This window comes from Hyperolius riggenbachi, chromosome 10 (assembly GCF_040937935.1).
Source record: "Hyperolius riggenbachi isolate aHypRig1 chromosome 10, aHypRig1.pri, whole genome shotgun sequence".
Classification (NCBI taxonomy): Eukaryota; Metazoa; Chordata; class Amphibia; order Anura; family Hyperoliidae; genus Hyperolius; species Hyperolius riggenbachi.
The window spans coordinates 251,534,791-251,559,726 of record NC_090655.1 but is presented as its reverse complement, the minus strand read 5'-3'; the positions used below and the strand labels follow the sequence as shown (position 1 = coordinate 251,559,726).

Below are 24,936 nucleotides of genomic sequence, written 5' to 3'. Positions count from 1 at the left end.
GGGAAAAAATGGGGTTTTCGGGGGGCCGCCCCAGGGGCACCGAGGGTAAAATCGCTTAACAGAGCACAAGCAACCTACACGGCTATGGGCCGAAGAAGTGTGCAAAATTTCACACATGCCCTCCTAAAACTCTTAAAACTGTGGGATGAATAGCGTTTCCATGTCAAAAGGATTATTTGCACCGATCAACATTGGGCAGGCATGTAGTGTAGGGGGACTGTGTCCGTCTACTAAGGGGAACGTTGTGAGTTCGACTCCTGGATCACCTGACATGGGCAAAAAAAAAAAAAAAAAAGAATGTCGATGTCGGGAGCTGGGACGTTGACTCATATCCCCTGGGGACGAAGCAGTAAACCTCACACACCTGCCCAAGTTTTTATGTCACAATACTTTGACTGATTTTAGCAGCAATTATTTTTTTTCCCTTTGGCTGTTGCTGACTCCGCCCACTTTTTTAACCATTTCAGCCCACGGGTATTTTTCATCTTATGGCCGAGAGGAATTTTCCCATTTCAGCGCTCCTCCCTTTCATTCCCCAATAACTTTATCACTACTTATCACAAAGAAATGATCTATACCTTGTTTTTTCCACCACCAATTAGGCTTTCTTTGGGTGGTACATTATGCTAAGAATTATTTTATTCTAAATGCATTTTAATGGAAAGAATTAAGAAAAAAATGGAAAAAATCATTATTTCTTATTTTTCGGCCATTATAGTTTTAAAATACCACATGCTACTGTAAATAAAATCCACACATTTTATTTCCCCATTTGTCCCGGTTATTTCACTTTTAAAATTATATCCCTAGTATAATGTATGGTGACAATATTTTATTTGGAAATAAAGGTACATTTTTTCAGTTTTACATCCATCGCTAATTTTTAGCCCATAAATTTATAATAATATGGCCTCTCGACATACATTTTTTTTTATTCCCTAAAGTCAGTAGATGTAATTTTACTATTTGGCCACAAGATGTCCCCGCTGAGCAAAATCCTATGTAGCGTACAAGTACGCTACATAGGAAACAATGTGTCGCTCATGGTTACTAGGGAAGTGACGCAGGCTTCAATGGAAGCCTGCGTCACGGGTGTCCTGTGGGGAGATTAATGAATAGGAACTTTGTTCCCATTCATTAGTGTAACGTTTGGGCAGCGGAAACCAGCGGAAATCGTCGACGGAAGGAAGCGCGGTGGGTCTAAGAATACACACTGTCTTTGAACAAAAACAGTGTTTATTCTCGGTGGACAAGTACGGATTGGCACAGGAGACTTTTTGTCCCCTGCTGCCAATCCCCCTTGTTGCCAGCAACATCACGATCGTGAGCATCTGCCCGCATGATTGCGTGCAAACCCCCCCCAAACTGCAGGGACGTGACTAGCGCGTCCCTGCGGCTGTAGCAGCTGCTGCTGGGGACGTGAAGCTCACGTCCGCGTGGCATAAATGGTTAAAATAAGCTTATCACAGTGAACTTGAGATTAAGGGTCTGATATATGAAAGGCTGATAATTTTGCTGTGCGCAATTTCACCGGTCCTAACGTCAGCATTACGCCACTAGTTACCACAGCAATGCCTGCATTCATTTTTTTCTTCTTGAAAGTGAGTGCTTCATGGTGATATCAAAGTCAACAATACAAGCGAGAGCAAAAATGCAAACGCAGACGCATACAGGTTTATTAATTTTGCGGCAAAATCTGGACATGCACCGCACAGGACTCACGTGACAGGCTAGTTGAAAATGCAAAAGATACTGCTTAATTGCCTCGAGATAAGTAAATCCTATGCCGCAGTTGTGGCCACATGTCTCGGAAGCGGCATAGTATTTACACCGCTGGATTTCAACGGTACTGTGTCAATCGACTGTGCGCGCTGCTGGTGAATCGGCTGTGGTAAATCAAGGTATTGTGTATTTTTTTATGCATAACTCTACTTGTAATTGTAGTTTTGTACACATATAGAAATCCTGCCCAGCCCTCCCATTATTCAGGGGGAAAACGCATAGAAATGCATACAAAAACGTGCAAAAATGAGCTGAAACTCGCTTGCGTTTTTAAAGTCCATTTATGTGCGATCCCAAACGCACCTAATGTGAACGAGGCCTTAATGAATCGGTAAGGAGCCAATTTTTATTGGCTTCCTACCATGTGATCGCTGTGATCCAATCACTGTGATCACTAGATAGAAAGCAACAAAGTTGCATTCTCTCCAGCTTTCTCCACCAGTCTGCAGTGATCTCTGGCCAGAGAGAGCTGTAGCTGCTGTGTGTCTGTGTCTCACAGACAGCGTTACAGTGTAAAAACACATTTACTCACATAATTTCACCCCACAACCCTTGTGAACCCTTTCCAGTCACCTCTAGTATGTAGGTGAAGTCAGCAGTGTATGTATCTATCTATCTATCTATCTATATACACACTGTGTAAAGGTACTGTATACAGGGGCTGTATCCCTTATACGGTTAGTTTATGTAATGTATGTATATTTAGAACTATCTCTGGGCACTGTTTTTTTTAACCACAGAAACAGTGTAGCCACATATATCTTATATTGTTTTATTCAGAAGTAGTTACTGCATCATTTTTGGGGTGAATTACTAAAATGCTCCAAAACATATCTGTGAAAAAGCTGAAGAGCTGACATATCTTCTAAAAGAAATGAATTTTTCATGTTGTTATACATTCTATCAAATTTCACCAATAATCTCTGCAGCCAAAATTATCAATGCATCCATCCAAGGGTACCTCAGGGGGGTGTAGTTTACTAAATGAAGTGATTTTGGTGGGAATTTGACAATCTCTTTACCTCAGACTTCATTGTAAGCGGCCTACACTGGAAAATACAAGCATGGGATTTATACTCTGTGAAAGCTCAATTATTGACAATTTTCTTTGGGGGTTGCTAAAGTATTCGGCCCCTTTGAAGTTTTCCACATTTTGTCACGTTACTGCCACAAACATGCATCAATTTTATTGGAATTCCACGTGAAAGACCAAAACAAAGTGGTGTACATGTGAGAAGTGGATCAAAAATCATACATCATTCCAAACATTTTTTACAAATCAATTACTGCAAAGTGGGGTGTGCGTAATTATTCGGCCCCCTGAGTCAATACTTTGTAGAAACACCTTTTGCTGCAATTACAGCTGCCAGTCTTTTAGGGTATGTCTCTCTACCATCTTTGCACATCTAGAGACTGAAATCCTTGCCCATTCTTCTTTGCAAAACAGCTCCAGCTCAGTCAGATTAGATGGACAGCGTTTGTGAACAGCAGTTTTCAGATCTTGCCACAGATTTTTAATAGGATTTAGATCTGGACTTTGACTGGGCCATTCTAACACATGGATATGTTTTGTTTTAAACCATTCCATTGTTGCCCTGGCTTTATGTTTAGGGTCATTGTCCTGCTGGAAGGTGAACCTCCGCCCCTGTCTCAAGTCTCTTGCAGTCTCCAAGAGGTTTTCTTCCAAGTTAGCCCTGTATTTGGCTCCATCCATCTTCCCATCAACTCTGAGTAGCTTCCCTGTCCCTGCTGGAGAAATGCAACCCCTGAGCAGGATGCTGCCACCACCATATTTGACAGTGGGGATGGTGTGTTCAGAGTGATGTGTAGTGTTAGTTTTCCGCCACACATAGCGTTTTGCATTTTGGCCAAAAAGTTCCATTTTGGTCTCATCTGACCAGAGCACCTTCTTCCACATGGTTGCTGTGTCCCCCACATAGCTTGTGGCAAACTGCAAACGGGGCTTCTTATGCTTTCTGTTAACAATGCCTTTCTTCTTGCCACTCTTCCATAAAGGCCAACTTTGTAGAGTGCATGACTAATAGAGTCTCCCACCTGAGCTGTAGATCTCTGCAGCTCGTCCAGAGTCCCCATGGGCCTCTTGACTGCATTTCTGATCAGCGCTCTCCTTGCTCGGCCTGTGAGTTTAGGTGGATGGCCTTGCCTTGGTAGGTTTACAGTTGTGCCATACTCCTTCCATTTCTGAATGATTGCTTGAACAGTGCTCCTTGGGATGTTCAAGGCTTTGGAAATCTTTTTGCAGCCTAAGCCTGCTTTAAATTTCTCAATAACTTGATCCCTGACCTGTCTTGTGAGTTCTTTGGACTTCACGGTGTTGTTGCTCCCAATATTCTCTTAGACAACCTCTGAGGCCCTCACAGAGCAGCTGTATTTGTACTGACATTAGATTACACACAGGTGCACTCCAGTCATTAGCACTCATCAGGCAATGTCTATAGGCAACTGACTGCACTCAGATCAAAGGGGGCCAAATAATTATGCACACACCACTTTGCAGTTATTTATTTGTAAAAATGTTTGGAATCATGTATGGTTTTCATTCTACTTCTCATGTGTACACCAGTTTGTGTTGGTCTTTCATGTGGAATTCCAATAAAATTGATTCATGTTTGTGGCAGTAATATGACAAAATGTGGAAAACTTCAAGGGAGCGGAATACTTTTGCAACCCACTGTATATCTTATATTGTTTTATTCAGAAGGAGTTACTGCATCATTTTTGGGGTGAATTACTACAATGCTCCAAAACATATCTGTGAAAAAGCTGAAGAGCTGACATATCTGAATAAAAGAAATAAATTTTTCATGATGTTATACATTCTATCAAATTTCACTAATAATCTCTGCAGCCAAAATTATCAATGCATCCATCCAAGGGTACCTCAGGGGGTGTAGTTTACTAAATGAAGTGATTTTGGTGGGAATTTGACAATTTCTTTACTTCAGACTTCATTGTAAGCGGCCTACACTGGAAAATACAAGCATGTGATTAATACTCTGTGAAAGCTCAATTATTGACAATTTTCTTTGGACACTGCTTTTTACTACAAAAACAATGTAACCGCACATATCTGATATTGTTTTATTTAAAAGGAGTTACTGAATCATTTTTTGGGTAGATTTTCTGCCATATTCCAAAGCATGCCTGTGAAAAAGCAGAAAGAAAGCAGCATATTACCATTGAATTGCAATAGGTAACATTTGATTGGCTGTTGTAAGCTCCGCCCAGTTTTCTGAATTTTAACCCCAGTCACCCAGTCATGGTCTGTGCCAAGTTTGGGGCCTCTGGCTTTAAAACTGTGAGAATGGCAATATTTAAAAAATTTACATTGACGTCAATAAGTGAAATCTGATTGGCTGTTTGTGGCTCCACCCACTTTTGCTAAATTTTGACCGCAGTCACCCAGTGAGTAATTGTGCTAAGTTTGGGATGCCTGGCATTTAAACTGCAATAATAGCAGTAGTTAATATTTTTCATTAAGGTCAATAGCTGAAATCTGATTGGCTGTTATTGCCCCACCCCTTTTTTCCCCTAACTGTGAACAACAGTCACTCAGTGGCCAACACTTTAGGGTTTGGGAATCCTGGCATTCAAAGTGTCGAAATGGCAGAAGTTTTAATTTCTCCATTGAAAATCAATGAGTGAAATACGATTGGTAGTCAGTGGCTCCGCCCACTTTTTCTAACCTTGAAGTGCAAACACCCAGTGAGAACATTTGTAAACTTTGGGGTCCTTGACATCAATATTATGAGAATATCAGAATTTTAAATGTTCCCATGTAAATAAATCACTGAAATTCAATTGGCTGCTTGTGGCTCCGCCCACTTTAAAAAATTTGAACCCAAGCCACAACCCAAGCTGCAATTTAAATTTTCCCATATAATGCAAACAGCTGAAATATGATTGGCTGTCGACAACTCCGCCCACTTTTCCAAAATTCTAACCATAGTAACCCAGTGACCCACGGTGCCAAGTCTGGGGACTCTGGCTTTAAATCTGTTAGAATGACAGCTTTTACAACTTTCTCATTAAAGTCAATAGGGAAAATCCGATTGGTTGTCTGTGGCTCCGCCCACTTTTGCAGTCCCCAAAATGTGACAGAAATGTTATGTCAACCCCATGACTAAGTGACCCAAGTTTGGTGAGTTTACCTTCACATCTGTCTGATTGGCAAAAGTTTAACATTTTCCAATGAAAGTCTATGGGAAAAAATGGGGTTTTCGGGGGGCCGCCCCAGGGGCACCGAGGGTAAAATCGCTTAACAGAGCACAAGCAACCTACACGGCTATGGGCCGAAGAAGTGTGCAAAATTTCACACATGCCCTCCTAAAACTCTTAAAACTGTGGGATGAATAGCGTTACCATGTCAAAAGGATTATTTGCACCGATCAACATTGGGCAGGCATGTAGTGTAGGGGGACTGTGTCCGTCTACTAAGGGGAACGTTGTGAGTTCGACTCCTGGATCACCTGACATGGGCAAAAAAAAAAAAAAAAAAGAATGTCGATGTCGGGAGCTGGGACGTTGACTCATATCCCCTGGGGACGAAGCAGTAAACCTCACACACCTGCCCAAGTTTTTATGTCACAATACTTTGACTGATTTTAGCAGCAATTATTTTTTTCCCTTTGGCTGTTGCTGACTCCGCCCACTTTTTTAACCATTTCAGCCCACGGGTATTTTTCATCTTATGGCCGAGAGGAATTTTCCCATTTCAGCGCTCCTCCCTTTCATTCCCCAATAACTTTATCACTACTTATCACAAAGAAATGATCTATACCTTGTTTTTTCCACCACCAATTAGGCTTTCTTTGGGTGGTACATTATGCTAAGAATTATTTTATTCTAAATGCATTTTAATGGAAAGAATTAAGAAAAAAATGGAAAAAATCATTATTTCTTATTTTTCGGCCATTATAGTTTTAAAATACCACATGCTACTGTAAATAAAATCCACACATTTTATTTCCCCATTTGTCCCGGTTATTTCACTTTTAAAATTATATCCCTAGTATAATGTATGGTGACAATATTTTATTTGGAAATAAAGGTACATTTTTTCAGTTTTACATCCATCGCTAATTTTTAGCCCATAAATTTATAATAATATGGCCTCTCGACATACATTTTTTTTTATTCCCTAAAGTCAGTAGATGTAATTTTACTATTTGGCCACAAGATGTCCCCGCTGAGCAAAATCCTATGTAGCGTACAAGTACGCTACATAGGAAACAATGTGTCGCTCATGGTTACTAGGGAAGTGACGCAGGCTTCAATGGAAGCCTGCGTCACGGGTGTCCTGTGGGGAGATTAATGAATAGGAACTTTGTTCCCATTCATTAGTGTAACGTTTGGGCGGCGGAAACCAGCGGAAATCGTCGACGGAAGGAAGCGCGGTGGGTCTAAGAATACACACTGTCTTTGAACAAAAACAGTGTTTATTCTCGGTGGACAAGTACGGATTGGCACAGGAGACTTTTTGTCCCCTGCTGCCAATCCCCCTTGTTGCCAGCAACATCACGATCGTGAGCATCTGCCCGCATGATTGCGTGCAAACCCCCCCCAAACTGCAGGGACGTGACTAGCGCGTCCCTGCGGCTGTAGCAGCTGCTGCTGGGGACGTGAAGCTCACGTCCGCGTGGCATAAATGGTTAAAATAAGCTTATCACAGTGAACTTGAGATTAAGGGTCTGATATATGAAAGGCTGATAATTTTGCTGTGCGCAATTTCACCGGTCCTAACGTCAGCATTACGCCACTAGTTACCACAGCAATGCCTGCATTCATTTTTTTCTTCTTGAAAGTGAGTGCTTCATGGTGATATCAAAGTCAACAATACAAGCGAGAGCAAAAATGCAAACGCAGACGCATACAGGTTTATTAATTTTGCGGCAAAATCTGGACATGCACCGCACAGGACTCACGTGACAGGCTAATTGAAAATGCAAAAGATACTGCTTAATTGCCTCGAGATAAGTAAATCCTATGCCGCAGTTGTGGCCACTTGTCTCGGAAGCGGCATAGTATTTACACCGCTGGATTTCAGCGGTACTGTGTCAATCGACTGTGCGCGCTGCTGGTGAATCGGCTGTGGTAAATCAAGGTATTGTGTATTTTTTTATGCATAACTCTACTTTTAATTGTAGTTTTGTACACATATAGAAATCCTGCCCAGCCCTCCCATTATTCAGGGGGAAAACGCATAGAAATGCATACAAAAACGTGCAAAAATGAGCTGAAACTCGCTTGCGTTTTTAAAGTCCATTTATGTGCGATCCCAAACGCACCTAATGTGAACGAGGCCTTAATGAATCGGTAAGGAGCCAATTTTTATTGGCTTCCTACCATGTGATCGCTGTGATCCAATCACTGTGATCACTAGATAGAAAGCAACAAAGTTGCATTCTCTCCAGCTTTCTCCACCAGTCTGCAGTGATCTCTGGCCAGAGAGAGCTGTAGCTGCTGTGTGTCTGTGTCTCACAGACAGCGTTACAGTGTAAAAACACATTTACTCACATAATTTCACCCCACAACCCTTGTGAACCCTTTCCAGTCACCTCTAGTATGTAGGTGAAGTCAGCAGTATATGTATCTATCTATCTATCTATATACACACTGTGTAAAGGTACTGTATACAGGGGCTGTATCCCTTATACGGTTAGTTTATGTAATGTATGTATATTGAGAACTATCTCTGGGCACTGTTTTTTTTAACCACAGAAACAATGTAGCCACATATATCTTATATTGTTTTATTCAGAAGTAGTTACTGCATCATTTTTGGGGTGAATTACTAAAATGCTCCAAAACATATCTGTGAAAAAGCTGAAGAGCTGACATATCTTCTAAAAGAAATGAATTTTTCATGTTGTTATACATTCTATCAAATTTCACCAATAATCTCTGCAGCCAAAATTATCAATGCATCCATCCAAGGGTACCTCAGGGGGGTGTAGTTTACTAAATGAAGTGATTTTGGTGGGAATTTGACAATCTCTTTACCTCAGACTTCATTGTAAGCGGCCTACACTGGAAAATACAAGCATGGGATTTATACTCTGTGAAAGCTCAATTATTGACAATTTTCTTTGGGGGTTGCTAAAGTATTCGGCCCCTTTGAAGTTTTCCACATTTTGTCACGTTACTGCCACAAACATGCATCAATTTTATTGGAATTCCACGTGAAAGACCAATACAAAGTGGTGTACATGTGAGAAGTGGATCAAAAATCATACATCATTCCAAACATTTTTTACAAATCAATTACTGCAAAGTGGGGTGTGCGTAATTATTCGGCCCCCTGAGTCAATACTTTGTAGAAACACCTTTTGCTGCAATTACAGCTGCCAGTCTTTTAGGGTATGTCTCTCTACCATCTTTGCACATCTAGAGACTGAAATCCTTGCCCATTCTTCTTTGCAAAACAGCTCCAGCTCAGTCAGATTAGATGGACAGCGTTTGTGAACAGCAGTTTTCAGATCTTGCCACAGATTTTCAATAGGATTTAGATCTGGACTTTGACTGGGCCATTCTAACACATGGATATGTTTTGTTTTAAACCATTCCATTGTTGCCCTGGCTTTATGTTTAGGGTCATTGTCCTGCTGGAAGGTGAACCTCCGCCCCTGTCTCAAGTCTCTTGCAGTCTCCAAGAGGTTTTCTTCCAAGTTAGCCCTGTATTTGGCTCCATCCATCTTCCCATCAACTCTGAGTAGCTTCCCTGTCCCTGCTGGAGAAATGCAACCCCTGAGCAGGATGCTGCCACCACCATATTTGACAGTGGGGATGGTGTGTTCAGAGTGATGTGTAGTGTTAGTTTTCCGCCACACATAGCGTTTTGCATTTTGGCCAAAAAGTTCCATTTTGGTCTCATCTGACCAGAGCACCTTCTTCCACATGGTTGCTGTGTCCCCCACATAGCTTGTGGCAAACTGCAAACGGGGCTTCTTATGCTTTCTGTTAACAATGCCTTTCTTCTTGCCACTCTTCCATAAAGGCCAACTTTGTAGAGTGCATGACTAATAGAGTCTCCCACCTGAGCTGTAGATCTCTGCAGCTCGTCCAGAGTCACCATGGGCCTCTTGACTGCATTTCTGATCAGCGCTCTCCTTGCTCGGCCTGTGAGTTTAGGTGGATGGCCTTGCCTTGGTAGGTTTACAGTTGTGCCATACTCCTTCCATTTCTGAATGATTGCTTGAACAGTGCTCCTTGGGATGTTCAAGGCTTTGGAAATCTTTTTGCAGCCTAAGCCTGCTTTAAATTTCTCAATAACTTGATCCCTGACCTGTCTTGTGAGTTCTTTGGACTTCACGGTGTTGTTGCTCCCAATATTCTCTTAGACAACCTCTGAGGCCCTCACAGAGCAGCTGTATTTGTACTGACATTAGATTACACACAGGTGCACTCTAGTCATTAGCACTCATCAGGCAATGTCTATAGGCAACTGACTGCACTCAGATCAAAGGGGGCCAAATAATTATGCACACACCACTTTGCAGTTATTTATTTGTAAAAATGTTTGGAATCATGTATGATTTTCGTTCTACATCTCATGTGTACACCAGTTTGTGTTGGTCTTTCATGTGGAATTCCAATAAAATTGATTCATGTTTGTGGCAGTAATATGACAAAATGTGGAAAACTTCAAGGGAGCGGAATACTTTTGCAACCCACTGTATATCTTATATTGTTTTATTCAGAAGGAGTTACTGCATCATTTTTGGGGTGAATTACTACAATGCTCCAAAACATATCTGTGAAAAAGCTGAAGAGCTGACATATCTGAATAAAAGAAATACATTTTTCATGATGTTATACATTCTATCAAATTTCACCAATAATCTCTGCAGCCAAAATTATCAATGCATCCATCCAAGGGTACCTCAGGGGGTGTAGTTTACTAAATGAAGTGATTTTGGTGGGAATTTGACAATTTCTTTACTTCAGACTTCATTGTAAGCGGCCTACACTGGAAAATACAAGCATGTGATTTATACTCTGTGAAAGCTCAATTATTGACAATTTTCTTTGGACACTGCTTTTTACTACAAAAACAATGTAACCGCACATATCTGATATTGTTTTATTTAAAAGGAGTTACTGAATCATTTTTTGGGTAGATTTTCTGCCATATTCCAAAGCATGCCTGTGAAAAAGCAGAAAGAAAGCAGCATATTACCATTGAATTGCAATAGGTAACATTTGATTGGCTGTTGTAAGCTCCGCCCAGTTTTCTGAATTTTAACCCCAGTCACCCAGTCATGGTCTGTGCCAAGTTTGGGGCCTCTGGCTTTAAAACTGTGAGAATGGCAATATTTAAAAAATTTACATTGACGTCAATAAGTGAAATCTGATTGGCTGTTTGTGGCTCCACCCACTTTTGCTAAATTTTGACCGCAGTCACCCAGTGAGTAATTGTGCTAAGTTTGGGATGCCTGGCATTTAAACTGCAATAATAGCAGTAGTTAATCTTTTTCATTAAGGTCAATAGCTGAAATCTGATTGGCTGTTATTGCCCCACCCCTTTTTTCCCCTAACTGTGAACAACAGTCACTCAGTGGCCAACACTTTAGGGTTTGGGAATCCTGGCATTCAAAGTGTCGAAATGGCAGAAGTTTTAATTTCTCCATTGAAAATCAATGAGTGAAATACGATTGGTAGTCAGTGGCTCCGCCCACTTTTTCTAACCTTGAAGTGCAAACACCCAGTGAGAACATTTGTAAACTTTGGGGTCCTTGACATCAATATTATGAGAATATCAGAATTTTAAATGTTCCCATGTAAATAAATCACTGAAATTCAATTGGCTGCTTGTGGCTCCGCCCACTTTAAAAAATTTGAACCCAAGCCACAACCCAAGCTGCAATTTAAATTTTCCCATATAAAACAAACAGCTGAAATATGATTGGCTGTCGACAACTCCGCCCATTTTTCCAAAATTCTAACCATAGTAACCCAGTGACCCACGGTGCCAAGTCTGGGGACTCTGGCTTTAAATCTGTTAGAATGACAGCTTTTACAACTTTCTCATTAAAGTCAATAGGGAAAATCCGATTGGTTGTCTGTGGCTCCGCCCACTTTTGCAGTCCCCAAAATGTGACAGAAATGTTATGTCAACCCCATGACTAAGTGACCCAAGTTTGGTGAGTTTACCTTCACATCTGTCTGATTGGCAAAAGTTTAACATTTTCCAATGAAAGTCTATGGGAAAAAATGGGGTTTTCGGGGGGCCGCCCCAGGGGCACCGAGGGTAAAATCGCTTAACAGAGCACAAGCAACCTACACGGCTATGGGCCGAAGAAGTGTGCAAAATTTCACACATGCCCTCCTAAAACTCTTAAAACTGTGGGATGAATAGCGTTTCCATGTCAAAAGGATTATTTGCACCGATCAACATTGGGCAGGCATGTAGTGTAGGGGGACTGTGTCCGTCTACTAAGGGGAACGTTGTGAGTTCGACTCCTGGATCACCTGACATGGGCAAAAAAAAAAAAAAAAAAGAATGTCGATGTCGGGAGCTGGGACGTTGACTCATATCCCCTGGGGACGAAGCAGTAAACCTCACACACCTGCCCAAGTTTTTATGTCACAATACTTTGACTGATTTTAGCAGCAATTATTTTTTTCCCTTTGGCTGTTGCTGACTCCGCCCACTTTTTTAACCATTTCAGCCCACGGGTATTTTTCATCTTATGGCCGAGAGGAATTTTCCCATTTCAGCGCTCCTCCCTTTCATTCCCCAATAACTTTATCACTACTTATCACAAAGAAATGATCTATACCTTGTTTTTTCCACCACCAATTAGGCTTTCTTTGGGTGGTACATTATGCTAAGAATTATTTTATTCTAAATGCATTTTAATGGAAAGAATTAAGAAAAAAATGGAAAAAATCATTATTTCTTATTTTTCGGCCATTATAGTTTTAAAATACCACATGCTACTGTAAATAAAATCCACACATTTTATTTCCCCATTTGTCCCGGTTATTTCACTTTTAAAATTATATCCCTAGTATAATGTATGGTGACAATATTTTATTTGGAAATAAAGGTACATTTTTTCAGTTTTACATCCATCGCTAATTTTTAGCCCATAAATTTATAATAATATGGCCTCTCGACATACATTTTTTTTTATTCCCTAAAGTCAGTAGATGTAATTTTACTATTTGGCCACAAGATGTCCCCGCTGAGCAAAATCCTATGTAGCGTACAAGTACGCTACATAGGAAACAATGTGTCGCTCATGGTTACTAGGGAAGTGACGCAGGCTTCAATGGAAGCCTGCGTCACGGGTGTCATGTGGGGAGATTAATGAATGGGAACTTTGTTCCCATTCATTAGTGTAACGTTTGGGCGGCGGAAACCGGCGGAAATCGTCGACGGAAGGAAGCGCGGTGGGTCTAAGAATACACACTGTCTTTGAACAAAAACAGTGTTTATTCTCGGTGGACAAGTACGGATTGGCACAGGAGACTTTTGTCCCCTGCTGCCAATCCCCCTTGTTGCTAGCAACATCACGATCGTGAGCATCTGCCCGCATGATCACGTGCAAACCTCCCCCAAACTGCAGGGACGTGACTAGCGCGTCCCTGCGGCTGTAGCAGCTGCTGCTGGGGACGTGAAGCTCACGTCCGCGTGGCATAAATGGTTAAAATAAGCTTATCACAGTGAACTTGAGATTAAGGGTCTGATATATGAAAGGCTGATAATTTTGCTGTGCGCAATTTCACCGGTCCTAACGTCAGCATTACGCCACTAGTTACCACAGCAATGCCTGCATTCATTTTTTTCTTCTTGAAAGTGAGTGCTTCATGGTGATATCAAAGTCAACAATACAAGCGAGAGCAAAAATGCAAACGCAGACGCATACAGGTTTATTAATTTTGCGGCAAAATCTGGACATGCACCGCACAGGACTCACGTGACAGGCTAGTTGAAAATGCAAAAGATACTGCTTAATTGCCTCGAGATAAGTAAATCCTATGCCGCAGTTGTGGCCACTTGTCTCGGAAGCGGCATAGTATTTACACCGCTGGATTTCAACGGTACTGTGTCAATCGACTGTGCGCGCTGCTGGTGAATCGGCTGTGGTAAATCAAGGTATTGTGTATTTTTTTATGCATAACTCTACTTTTAATTGTAGTTTTGTACACATATAGAAATCCTGCCCAGCCCTCCCATTATTCAGGGGGAAAACGCATAGAAATGCATACAAAAACGTGCAAAAATGAGCTGAAACTCGCTTGCGTTTTTAAAGTCCATTTATGTGCGATCCCAAACGCACCTGATGTGAACAAGGCCTTAATGAATCGGTAAGGAGCCAATTTTATTGGCTTCCTACCATGTGATCGCTGTGATCCAATCACTGTGATCACTAGATAGAAAGCAACAAAGTTGCATTCTCTCCAGCTTTCTCCACCAGTCTGCAGTGATCTCTGGCCAGAGAGAGCTGTAGCTGCTGTGTGTCTGTGTCTCACAGACAGCGTTACAGTGTAAAAACACATTTACTCACATCATTTCACCCCACAACCATTGTGAACCCTTTCCAGTCACCTCTAGTATGTAGGTGAAGTCAGCAGTGTATGTATCTATCTATCTATCTATCTATCTATCTATATATATATATATATATATACACACTGTGTAAAGGTACTGTATACAGGGGCTGTATCCCTTATACGGTTAGTTTATGTAATGTATGTATATTGAGAACTATCTCTGGGCACTGTTTTTTTTAACCACAGAAACAATGTAGCCACATATATCTTATATTGTTTTATTCAGAAGTAGTTACTGCATCATTTTTGGGGTGAATTACTAAAATGCTCCAAAACATATCTGTGAAAAAGCTGAAGAGCTGACATATCTTCTAAAAGAAATGAATTTTTCATGTTGTTATACATTCTATCAAATTTCACCAATAATCTCTGCAGCCAAAATTATCAATGCATCCATCCAAGGGTACCTCAGGGGGGTGTAGTTTACTAAATGAAGTGATTTTGGTGGGAATTTGACAATCTCTTTACCTCAGACTTCATTGTAAGCGGCCTACACTGGAAAATACAAGCATGTGATTTATACTCTGTGAAAGCTCAATTATTGACAATTTTCTTTGGGGGTTGCTAAAGTATTCGGCCCCTTTGAAGTTTTCCACATTTTGTCACGTTACTGCCACAAACATGCATCAATTTTATTGGAATTCCACGTGAAAGACCAATACAAAGTGGTGTACATGTGAGAAGTGGATCGAAAATCATACATCATTCCAAACATTTTTTACAAATCAATTACTGCAAAGTGGGGTGTGCGTAATTATTCGGCCCCCTGAGTCAATACTTTGTAGAAACACCTTTTGCTGCAATTACAGCTGCCAGTCTTTTAGGGTATGTCTCTCTACCATCTTTGCACATCTAGAGACTGAAATCCTTGCCCATTCTTCTTTGCAAAACAGCTCCAGCTCAGTCAGATTAGATGGACAGCGTTTGTGAACAGCAGTTTTCAGATCTTGCCACAGATTTTCAATAGGATTTAGATCTGGACTTTGACTGGGCCATTCCAGGACCTGTCTTGTGAGTTCTTTGGACTTCACGGTGTTGTTGCTCCCAATATTCTCTTAGACAACCTCTGAGGCCCTCACTGAGCAGCTGTATTTGTACTGACATTAGATTACACACAGGTGCACTCTAGTCATTAGCACTCATCAGGCAATGTCTATAGGCAACTGACTGCACTCAGATCAAAGGGGGCCAAATAATTATGCACACACCACTTTGCAGTTATTTATTTGTAAAAATGTTTGGAATCATGTATGATTTTCATTCTACTTCTCATGTGTACACCAGTTTGTGTTGGTCTTTCATGTGGAATTCCAATAAAATTGATTCATGTTTGTGGCAGTAATATGACAAAATGTGGAAAACTTCAAGGGAGCGGAATACTTTTGCAACCCACTGTATATCTTATATTGTTTTATTCAGAAGGAGTTACTGCATCATTTTTGGGGTGAATTACTACAATGCTCCAAAACATATCTGTGAAAAAGCTGAAGAGCTGACATATCTGAATAAAAGAAATTAATTTTTCATGATGTTATACATTCTATCAAATTTCACCAATAATCTCTGCAGCCAAAATTATCAATGCATCCATCCAAGGGTATCTCAGGGGGTGTAGTTTACTAAATGAAGTGATTTTGGTGGGAATTTGACAATTTCTTTACTTCAGACTTCATTGTAAGCGGCCTACACTGGAAAATACAAGCATGTGATTTATACTCTGTGAAAGCTCAATTATTGACAATTTTCTTTGGACACTGCTTTTTACTACAAAAACAATGTAACCGCACATATCTGATATTGTTTTATTTAAAAGGAGTTACTGAATCATTTTTTGGGTAGATTTTCTGCCATATTCCAAAGCATGCCTGTGAAAAAGCAGAAAGAAAGCAGCATATTACCATTGAATTGCAATAGGTAACATTTGATTGGCTGTTGTAAGCTCCGCCCAGTTTTCTGAATTTTAACCTCAGTCACCCAGTCATGGTCTGTGCCAAGTTTGGGGCCTCTGGCTTTAAAACTGTGAGAATGGCAATATTTAAAAAATTTACATTGACGTCAATAAGTGAAATCTGATTGGCTGTTTGTGGCTCCACCCACTTTTGCTAAATTTTGACCGCAGTCACCCAGTGAGTAATTGTGCTAAGTTTGGGATGCCTGGCATTTAAACTGCAATAATAGCAGTAGTTAATCTTTTTCATTAAGGTCAATAGCTGAAATCTGATTGGCTGTTATTGCCCCACCCCTTTTTTCCCCTAACTGTGAACAACAGTCACTCAGTGGCCAACACTTTAGGGTTTGGGAATCCTGGCATTCAAAGTGTCGAAATGGCAGAAGTTTTAATTTCTCCATTGAAAATCAATGAGTGAAATACGATTGGTATTTCTCTTAATTGGTTTTAGGGAGATTTTTACCTATTCACAGACATTGGCGTAGTGGTAGTGAGGTGATATGTGTGTATGTTTATATATTTATATATATTTCTCAATAAAGTGTTTTTTTCTATCTTCATGCACCCAAGAGCCAATTCTCTTTCTTGTTCATTTCATTATAATAAAAACTAAAACTCGCAGCAGCAATCAAATAGCACCAAAAGAAAGCTGTATTAGTGACAAGAAAAGGAGGTAAAATTCATTTAGGTGGTAGGTTGTATGAGCGAGCCATAAACCGTGAAAGCTGCAGTGGTCTGAATGGAGAAAAAGGCTCTGGTCCTTAAGGGGCGAAAAGACTGTGGTCCTCAAGTGGTTAAACTAACTTTTCAGCATTTTACAATTAAAAAGAGTACCCAGAAGTTGGTAAAAAGTTACTATCACATTTATTTTGAGTATTTTCTTGCTTGCTGGTGGCTCAAAAGGCATTTAATGGCAAGTCATGAAAATATCACCTAGGAGGAAACTCAGGAGAATACGTGAATTGCATTTGGACCAATATCTGTATTTGCACAATTGGGAACAGGAAACGGCCACAGGAGCGTGAGCCCGCCTTCCAACACCCGACTGGTTATAGTCACATAAAATCACATCAACAAATTCCCAACATGAACATGTTTCACCCTAAAAGGGCTTCCTCGGGATAAAACATGTGAGTGCAAAGTGAGCTGCAAAAAGTCGGTGCAACATATAGTCCAAGTCACAGCTAACTGGCTGCTTCCAAGGACTGAGCTTAAAGGGAACCCGAGGTGAGAGGGATATGGAGGCTGCCATATTTATTTCCTTGTAAACAATGCTAGTTGCCTGGCGATCATAGCTTTTCTGTCATATGTAGTGTCTGAGTCAAAACCCTGGAACAAGCATATGGCTAATCCAGTAAAAAGAGTCAGCTTAGTCAGAGTACCTGATCTGCTGCATGCTTGTGCAGGGCCTGTGGCTATCAGCATTAGAGACACAGGATCAGGAGGTCTGCCAGGCAACTGTCATTGTTTAACAGGAAACAAGTATGGCAGTCTCCATATCTCTCTCACCTCAGGTTTCCTTTAAATACTGGTGAGCTGTTGTAATTGCTTCCATGACTCCGGCCACTGCCTCTTCACAGTCCAGAAAAAAAACATATTTTTCTACCCATTATAGGGGGTATGGAAATATCTCATTAAGGAAAGGAGGGGGAGTGACCGAAAGAATCACCACTCCCATCCCCATCTTAAAATACCCCTGTGGCAGCCTCCATATCCCTCTCACTTTAGTTGTCCTTTAAATGGCCATGAAACCATTTGCCAGATTTATCAAAGCATTACCGGCAGTTTTTTCTTCTTAAACTGTTCTAACCAGCAGGGAGAACAGTTCTGCATGATAAGAACCTTCTTAAATCCTAGGTAATAGTGGCAGTTTAGCGTGAATTTCGAGAGCTGCACTACAGTTAAGAAAAGTGCAAATTCATCCCTAAACTTTCGCAGATTAAAAAGGGATTGATAGCTGTTCTACAGATAATGCAGAGTGTAGGCTAGGCATGATTTGTGAAGGGCTCCTTCCCCCTGCTTAATTCCGCCTCAGAGCCTGCTGCTATCAATACAGCAGATGTATTGGTTACCTCAGCAACAGCAATTCCTCTCACACACTGCACTGTCTGAGAGACCTTCCTAGCTCCTCCTATTTTACAACAGTTTTAGAAGGACTCTGCACTATCTAGTGATTTCTTAAGATGCCTGGGATGGTTCTGCATGAATTTCTAAAAACCTACCAATATTTTGTCTCAGACACTCTTGATAAATAGACAGCTTGAGATATGGTTTACTGCAGGAAAGCTTAAAGGGCCATTATCTCTGCTCTGTTTCATAGTTTAAAATGCAGAGTGTAGTGTGTAAACTGTAAATGTGACAGAATGATTCAATGTTATGGGAAAAAAAAAGCTATAGAACTGAAAATAAAAATGAGACTTTTCTTTGTTGCTAATATTCTATTCATTATCCGTACTTCACATGCAGTTCATTATATCATAAGTTAGTTTTTTGCTTCTGGTTTGCTTTAATGACAGCTGAAAGCTACAGCCTGTTGGGTTTCCAGTTGGCTGCCACGTGTATTTTAGTGGCATTGGCTGCATGTTGTATCAGCCTGCGCTCCGGGTAGTTATGGGGGGTTTATGGCCTAAGAGTAGGACTTTCAGGTCTTAGATGGAGGCCCTATGGAAGATCTCAGAAATCATATGAACAATTCTGTCCCACATTGGGGAGACCTGGGGGCAGTGCCACCAAACAAGTGCCAGATGACCTGTGGTCCGAAGTCCTTGAAGCATAGCGATGATCCCGAATGCCCCATGAGATACAGTCTAGGGCAGGGCTTTTCAACCTTTTCAGAAATTGCACCACTTTTATCGCATGAAAATTTTCAAGTACCACCAGCGATTTTGTAAGATGTCAACAACTCAATAAGTGAAAAAAAAGGATAAAGTATGTACTATTATTATTAGTTATTATTATTTATTGTATCTTTAAAGCGCCAACATATTACGCAGGGCTGGCCAATAATTAACCACTTCAGCCTAACTGGACGAAAATTTTCGTCCAGTTAGGCTGCGCGCACTCCCGCGCGCTCCCGCGGGCCCCCCCGTGCGCGCTCCTGCTGGGGGCCGTTAGCCCAGCGATCAATGAAAGGGATTATAAATCCCTTTCACTGATCAGACCCCCCCGGAGAAAAGACGACAGCGTCTCTTCAGACGCTACGGCTTTTCTGAGATCAAAAAGTTCCCCGTCTTCATACTTCTTCCTGGGAGCGAGATCGATTGCTCCCAGGACTTTTTGACAAACTACACCAAAAAACACTTTACATTGAATAAATACATTTTGAAACATTTAAAATCCCGTTTACCTCCCACACCAAAAAATACCCACATACAAGTTTTAATAAAAAATAAAATAAAAAATTACAATAATAAAAAAAAACAAAAAACATAAATAGTTACCTAAGGGTCTAAACTTTTTAAATATTCATGTCAAAGGAGTATATCAATATGATTTATTAAATTATGGGCTTCTAAATAGTAATGGACGCAAATTGAAAAAATGCACCTTTATTTCCAAATTAAATATCGGCGCCATACATTGTGATAGGGACATAATTTAAATGGTGTAATAAGTGGGAGAAATTGGTAAATAAAGTATAGAGGTTTTAATTATGGCAGCATGTATTAATTTCAAACTATAATGGCCAAAAGCTGAGCATTTAATGATTTTTTTTTTTTAAATTAGTTTAGAATAAATTAAGTCTCAGCAAAATGTATCACCCACAGAAAGCCTAATTGGTGGCGGAAAAAACAAGATATAGATCAATTCATTGTGATGAGTAGTGATAAAGTTATTGGCAAATGAATGGGAGGTGAAAGTTGCTCAGATGTAAAAAAAAATCTCAACCCTGTAGGCTGAAGTGGTTAAGGATACATACAGTGTTAACCAAACTTGTGCCTGTGCTTACTGATAGAATCAAGTCAGATTCCATCTGAAGACAGTTCCTTTCTTTAGTTTTTATACATGTCAATGAAGAAAAAGCCTTCTCGCAAAAGTATGTGGAACCAAATGGCAGTAAAGGTACAATAGCTTTTCCCCTCACTTCTGGGTGCAAATCTCTCTCTAATCAGATTCAATTAGAGATAAATTTCTCTTTGGTGAATCTGCCCATAATCTTCTGATGTATGGCTACCTTAAGAAGTTCACCATTCAATGAATATCTAAATAGAGCTGCCCGCCCCCATCATAGTATGAATGGTTTATCCAAGCAGGACACAGGGCAGAGCCAGAGAGCTTCTAATCTTGTTGCTTGCTGTGCAGAGCAGTCACCCATCAGTGACTCCACTCCTAGCACTGCATATGTAAGATCTGAATGAGGGAGGCTGGTGCACACCAAGAGGGCTTCTGAGCGTCTTTCAAATCGCCAGTGATTTGAAAAGCGATTGGCTAATGTTACCTTATGAGGATGTTCCAACAGCAGAGTTGTGATTTTTTTCAATATCGCAAACACGCTGCATGTAGCATTTTTTGGAGCAATTCATAAAAAATATCGCTCTGAAAATCACTTTACAAAATTGCATTCCCAAATTGCTAGCGATTGCTATTGCGATTTTGGCGTGCACTAGCCCAGAGAGAGGAGGAGTGGAGTGAGACTGAGAATAGCCTGAGATGGAGCAGAGAGCTTATCTGTATTGCAGTCCCACATCAGACAGGCTACTTGCCTGTAATAGGACTCCTGTCTCTGCCAGTCTCACACAAGTCAGAAAGCAGCCCTCCTGGAGTCTAGGGACTGTCAAAAACTTTTCAACCCATTTAACACCCTATCCACACATGCAGTCATTATAACAATGGGGAGAGACCAGACAGATTTTTTCCTATGGACCCTCCAGGCAAGCTCTGCATCATGCTGTGTATATTTACCAGCTTGCCCACCCTCTAATTGCTCTGTTGTGCTTTTACCAGCTAGCCTAGTGCTTCACATTTTTATACATAAACAAACCTGAAAACACCAGGCACTGGACCAGCCCTAAATCACTTTTCCCTTTGATCTCCCTGCAGCCCACAGACACTTCCTTTTCATCTCCCCAGAGCGTACCACCTGGCCAGAGTTAAAGTACCATTGATGGTACGCGTACCATGGGTTGAAAAGCACTGGTCTAGGGGTAACATATTAAGCATATAGTTTGAAGCTCTGTTGCATAATTTAGAGTGGGCTTTAGTCACTAGAATGTGTGAATTATTTGGCAAAATTATTGTCTCAACACATTGCATAAACTTTGTATGGGATTCTCAGCAGCTCACTGACCATCCCTAATAATAATTGTTCCTCCCCTCAGAATTCTCTAACAGGAAGTGATGATGTTTCTCTATTTTCAGGGCGGAGTCCTGGCATCAGGAACCTCTCAGAGACTCGTCTCTCTGTATCCACAGACTGTACAACGGATGATGATGTCACTGGACAAGAGTCTCCTGCAGATACCCTGGTTTCCCCAAATATTCCCCAAGATTCCCCTCACCTGTCTAACCCCAAGGGGACTCCTAACCAGCACAGCTCTTCTCCTGCTGGAGGATTGCATTCCTGTTCCAAATGTGGGAGAGGTTTTGTTAAGAAATCGGCTCTCGTCAGTCATGAGAAATCTCACACTGGTGAGAAGCCCTATTCATGTGCTGAGTGTGGGAAATGTTTTGGTTATAAAGGACACCTTGTCAGACATGTGAGATCTCACAGTGGTGAGAAACCTTATTCATGTGCTGAGTGTGGCAAATGTTTTTTAGATAAAGAACATCTTAACAGACATGCGAGATCTCATACTGGTGAGAAGCCCTATTCCTGTGCTGAGTGTGGGAAATGTTTTGGGCAGAAATCAACTCTTATCAGTCATGAGAGATCTCACACTGGTGAAAAGCCTTACTCATGTGCTGAGTGTGGGAAATGTTTTGGTCTGAAATCACATCTTGTCAGGCATGAGAGATCTCACACTGGTGAGAAGCCTTACTCATGTGCTGACTGTGGGAAATGTTTTGTTCTGAAATCACATCTTGTCGTACATGAGAGATCTCACACTGGTGAGAAGCCTTACTCATGTGCTGAGTGTGGGAAATGTTTTGTTCTGAAATCACATCTTGTCAGGCATGAGAGATCTCACACTGGCGATAAGCCCTATTCATGTAATGAGTGTGGGAAATGTTTTGGACAGAAAGCAACGCTTATCAGACATGAGAGATCTCACACTGGTGAGAAGCCTTATTCCTGTGCTGAGTGTGGGAAAAGTTTTGGGGAAAAATCAGCTCTGATCAGTCATGAGAGATCTCACACTGGCGATAAGCCCTATTCCTGTACTGAGTGTGGGAAATGCTTTGGGAAGAAAGCAAATCTTATTAGTCATGAGAGAGGTCACACTGGTGAGAAGCCCTATTCATGTGCTGAGTGTGGGAAATGTTTTGGAAGTAATTCACTGCTTGTCATACATGTGAGATGTCACACTGGTGAGAAGCCTTATTCATGTTTTGAGTGTGGGAAATGTTTTGGAAGTAAATCACATCTTATCAGCCATGAGAGATCTCACACTGGTGAGAAGCCCTATTCATGTGCTGAGTGTGGGAAATGTTATGGGCATAAATCAACTCTTATAAGGCATGAGAGAGCTCACACTGGTGAGAAGCCCTATTCATGTGCTGAGTGTGGGAAATGTTTTGGAAGTAATTCACTACTTGTCATACATGGGAGATGTCATACTGGTGAGAAGCCTTATTCGTGTGCTCAGTGTGGGAAATGTTTTGGAAGTAAAGCATATCTTATCATTCATGAGAAATCTCACACTGGTGAGAAGCCCTATTCATGTGCAGAGTGTGGGAAATGTTTTGGGCAAAAATCAAATCTTATTACGCATGAGAGATTTCACACTGGCGAGAAGCCCTATTCCTGTGCTGAGTGTGGGAAATGTTTTGTTCTGAAATCACATCTTGTCAGGCATGAGAGATCTCACACTGGTGAGAAGCCCTATTCCTGTGCTGAGTGTGGTAAATGTTTTGGGCATAAACCAGCTCTTATCAGTCATGAGAGATCTCACACTGGTGAGAAGCCATATTCCTGTGCTGAGTGTGGGAGATGTTTTGCGCATAAATCAGCTTTTATCAGTCATGAGAGAACTCACACTGGTGAGAAGTCCTATTCATGTACTGAGTGTGGGAAATGGTTTGGATTTAAATCAATTCTTATCAGACATGAGAGATCTCATACTGGTGAGAAGCTGTATTCATGTACTGAGTGTGAGAAATGTTTTGTAAGTAAAGCACATCTTATCAGCCATGAGAGATCTCACACTGGTGAGAAGCCCTATTCATGTGCTGAATGTGGGAAATGTTTTGGTCATAAAGGAAACCTTGTCGTACATGAGAGATCTCACATTGGTGACAAGCCTTCTTCATGTACTGAAAGTAGGAAATGTTTTGTTCAGAAATCACTGCCTGTGAGACATTTGTGCTGAGTGTGGGAATTGTGTTCACCGTAAATGTTTTATTCCAATGTTTCTTTTATTTCTTGCTAAGCGCACAGTGCAGAATTTTTTTTTACACAGAATTTTGAGGACTCTTATTTGCTACTCAGTGCATTTGATTGTTAAAGTCTCCAAGCTTCCATTCTGAGTTAAACATGGGTACATGTAGTACTAAGCTTAGTTAGAACTTGTCTTTGTTTAATTTTCATGTTTTCTCCACTACAAGGGTTAATAGACTAGGTGCTTTATGACAATAAGTTAAGATCTACAGTTGCATGTAGCCACGGCTTTCCTAAAAAAATAAGTGCCAAAACACTTTTATCTGCCTGAACAAACAGTCCTGATAACGAGAGTGCTGAAAAAAATAATTATTTGTTTTTGTTGGGTGCTGAATGAACCAAATTTTACATAACATTCGAAATTGTGCACAGCAGCCATGTCAGTATTTACAGCCATTAATGTGAAAATAAGAAGGTGAAATTCCAGGAAAGTTCTTTATACTGTTGTTATTTACCTTCTGTGAGCTGCAGATGTGGGGATATTAGAAGCTCCCATTCATCCCGACTGTACTGAGGAGAGAAGATTTCCCTCTCTGTCTCTCTGTGTCTTTGTTTTATATCCAGAAAACATGAAGAGATTTGAGCTGAATGCACAAAGTCCAGTATAATAAGAAGATAGGGATTCTGATGCATCTCTAAGTATCTCTCCTTTGACTAAAGCTGTTAATAAAGTTATTCCTCTGGATAATTTGCTGTATCTTGATGGGCTGTCTGAACAAACGTGACAGAATGTGGGATAGATTTTTGTGTGTGTGTGTGTGTGTGTGTGTGTGTGTAGTGTGTGTAGTGTGTGTACTATATATTGTTACCACAGTGTGAAATATTTTGTTCCTCCGCAAGTAATGTAAGATGTACTTGTAATGCTGGGAATACACGATGCGTTTTTGCAGCAGACAGATGGTTCGATAGATAATTTCCCACATGTCTGATCTCACGATCGTTTTGTCACTTGATTTCTGATAGAAGTGAATGGAAAAAGATAAGAAAAATGAGCGGAAGATAAGAGAATCGAGCGGCAGAAACACATTGTTTATTCGCAGCATTACAGCAGAACCATGAGTATTGCAATCCAGACTGAACATGGATT

The 24,936-nt window shown here is 40.8% G+C and overlaps 1 protein-coding gene across 3 annotated transcripts in view; it reads left to right on the top strand.

Moving 5' to 3' along the window:
* LOC137535286 (zinc finger protein 585A-like) overlaps positions 1–24,548 on the top strand; it is a 301,513-nt gene extending 276,965 nt beyond the window's left edge. For all 3 annotated transcript variants that reach the window (XM_068257108.1, XM_068257106.1, XM_068257105.1), the window contains one exon: positions 21,671–24,548. In XM_068257108.1, coding sequence (XP_068113209.1) covers positions 21,671–23,781 — 2,111 coding nt within the window. In that variant the 3' untranslated portion in view covers positions 23,782–24,548. The remainder of the gene's footprint in view (positions 1–21,670) is intronic.
* Positions 24,549–24,936: the final 388 nt, after the last annotated feature.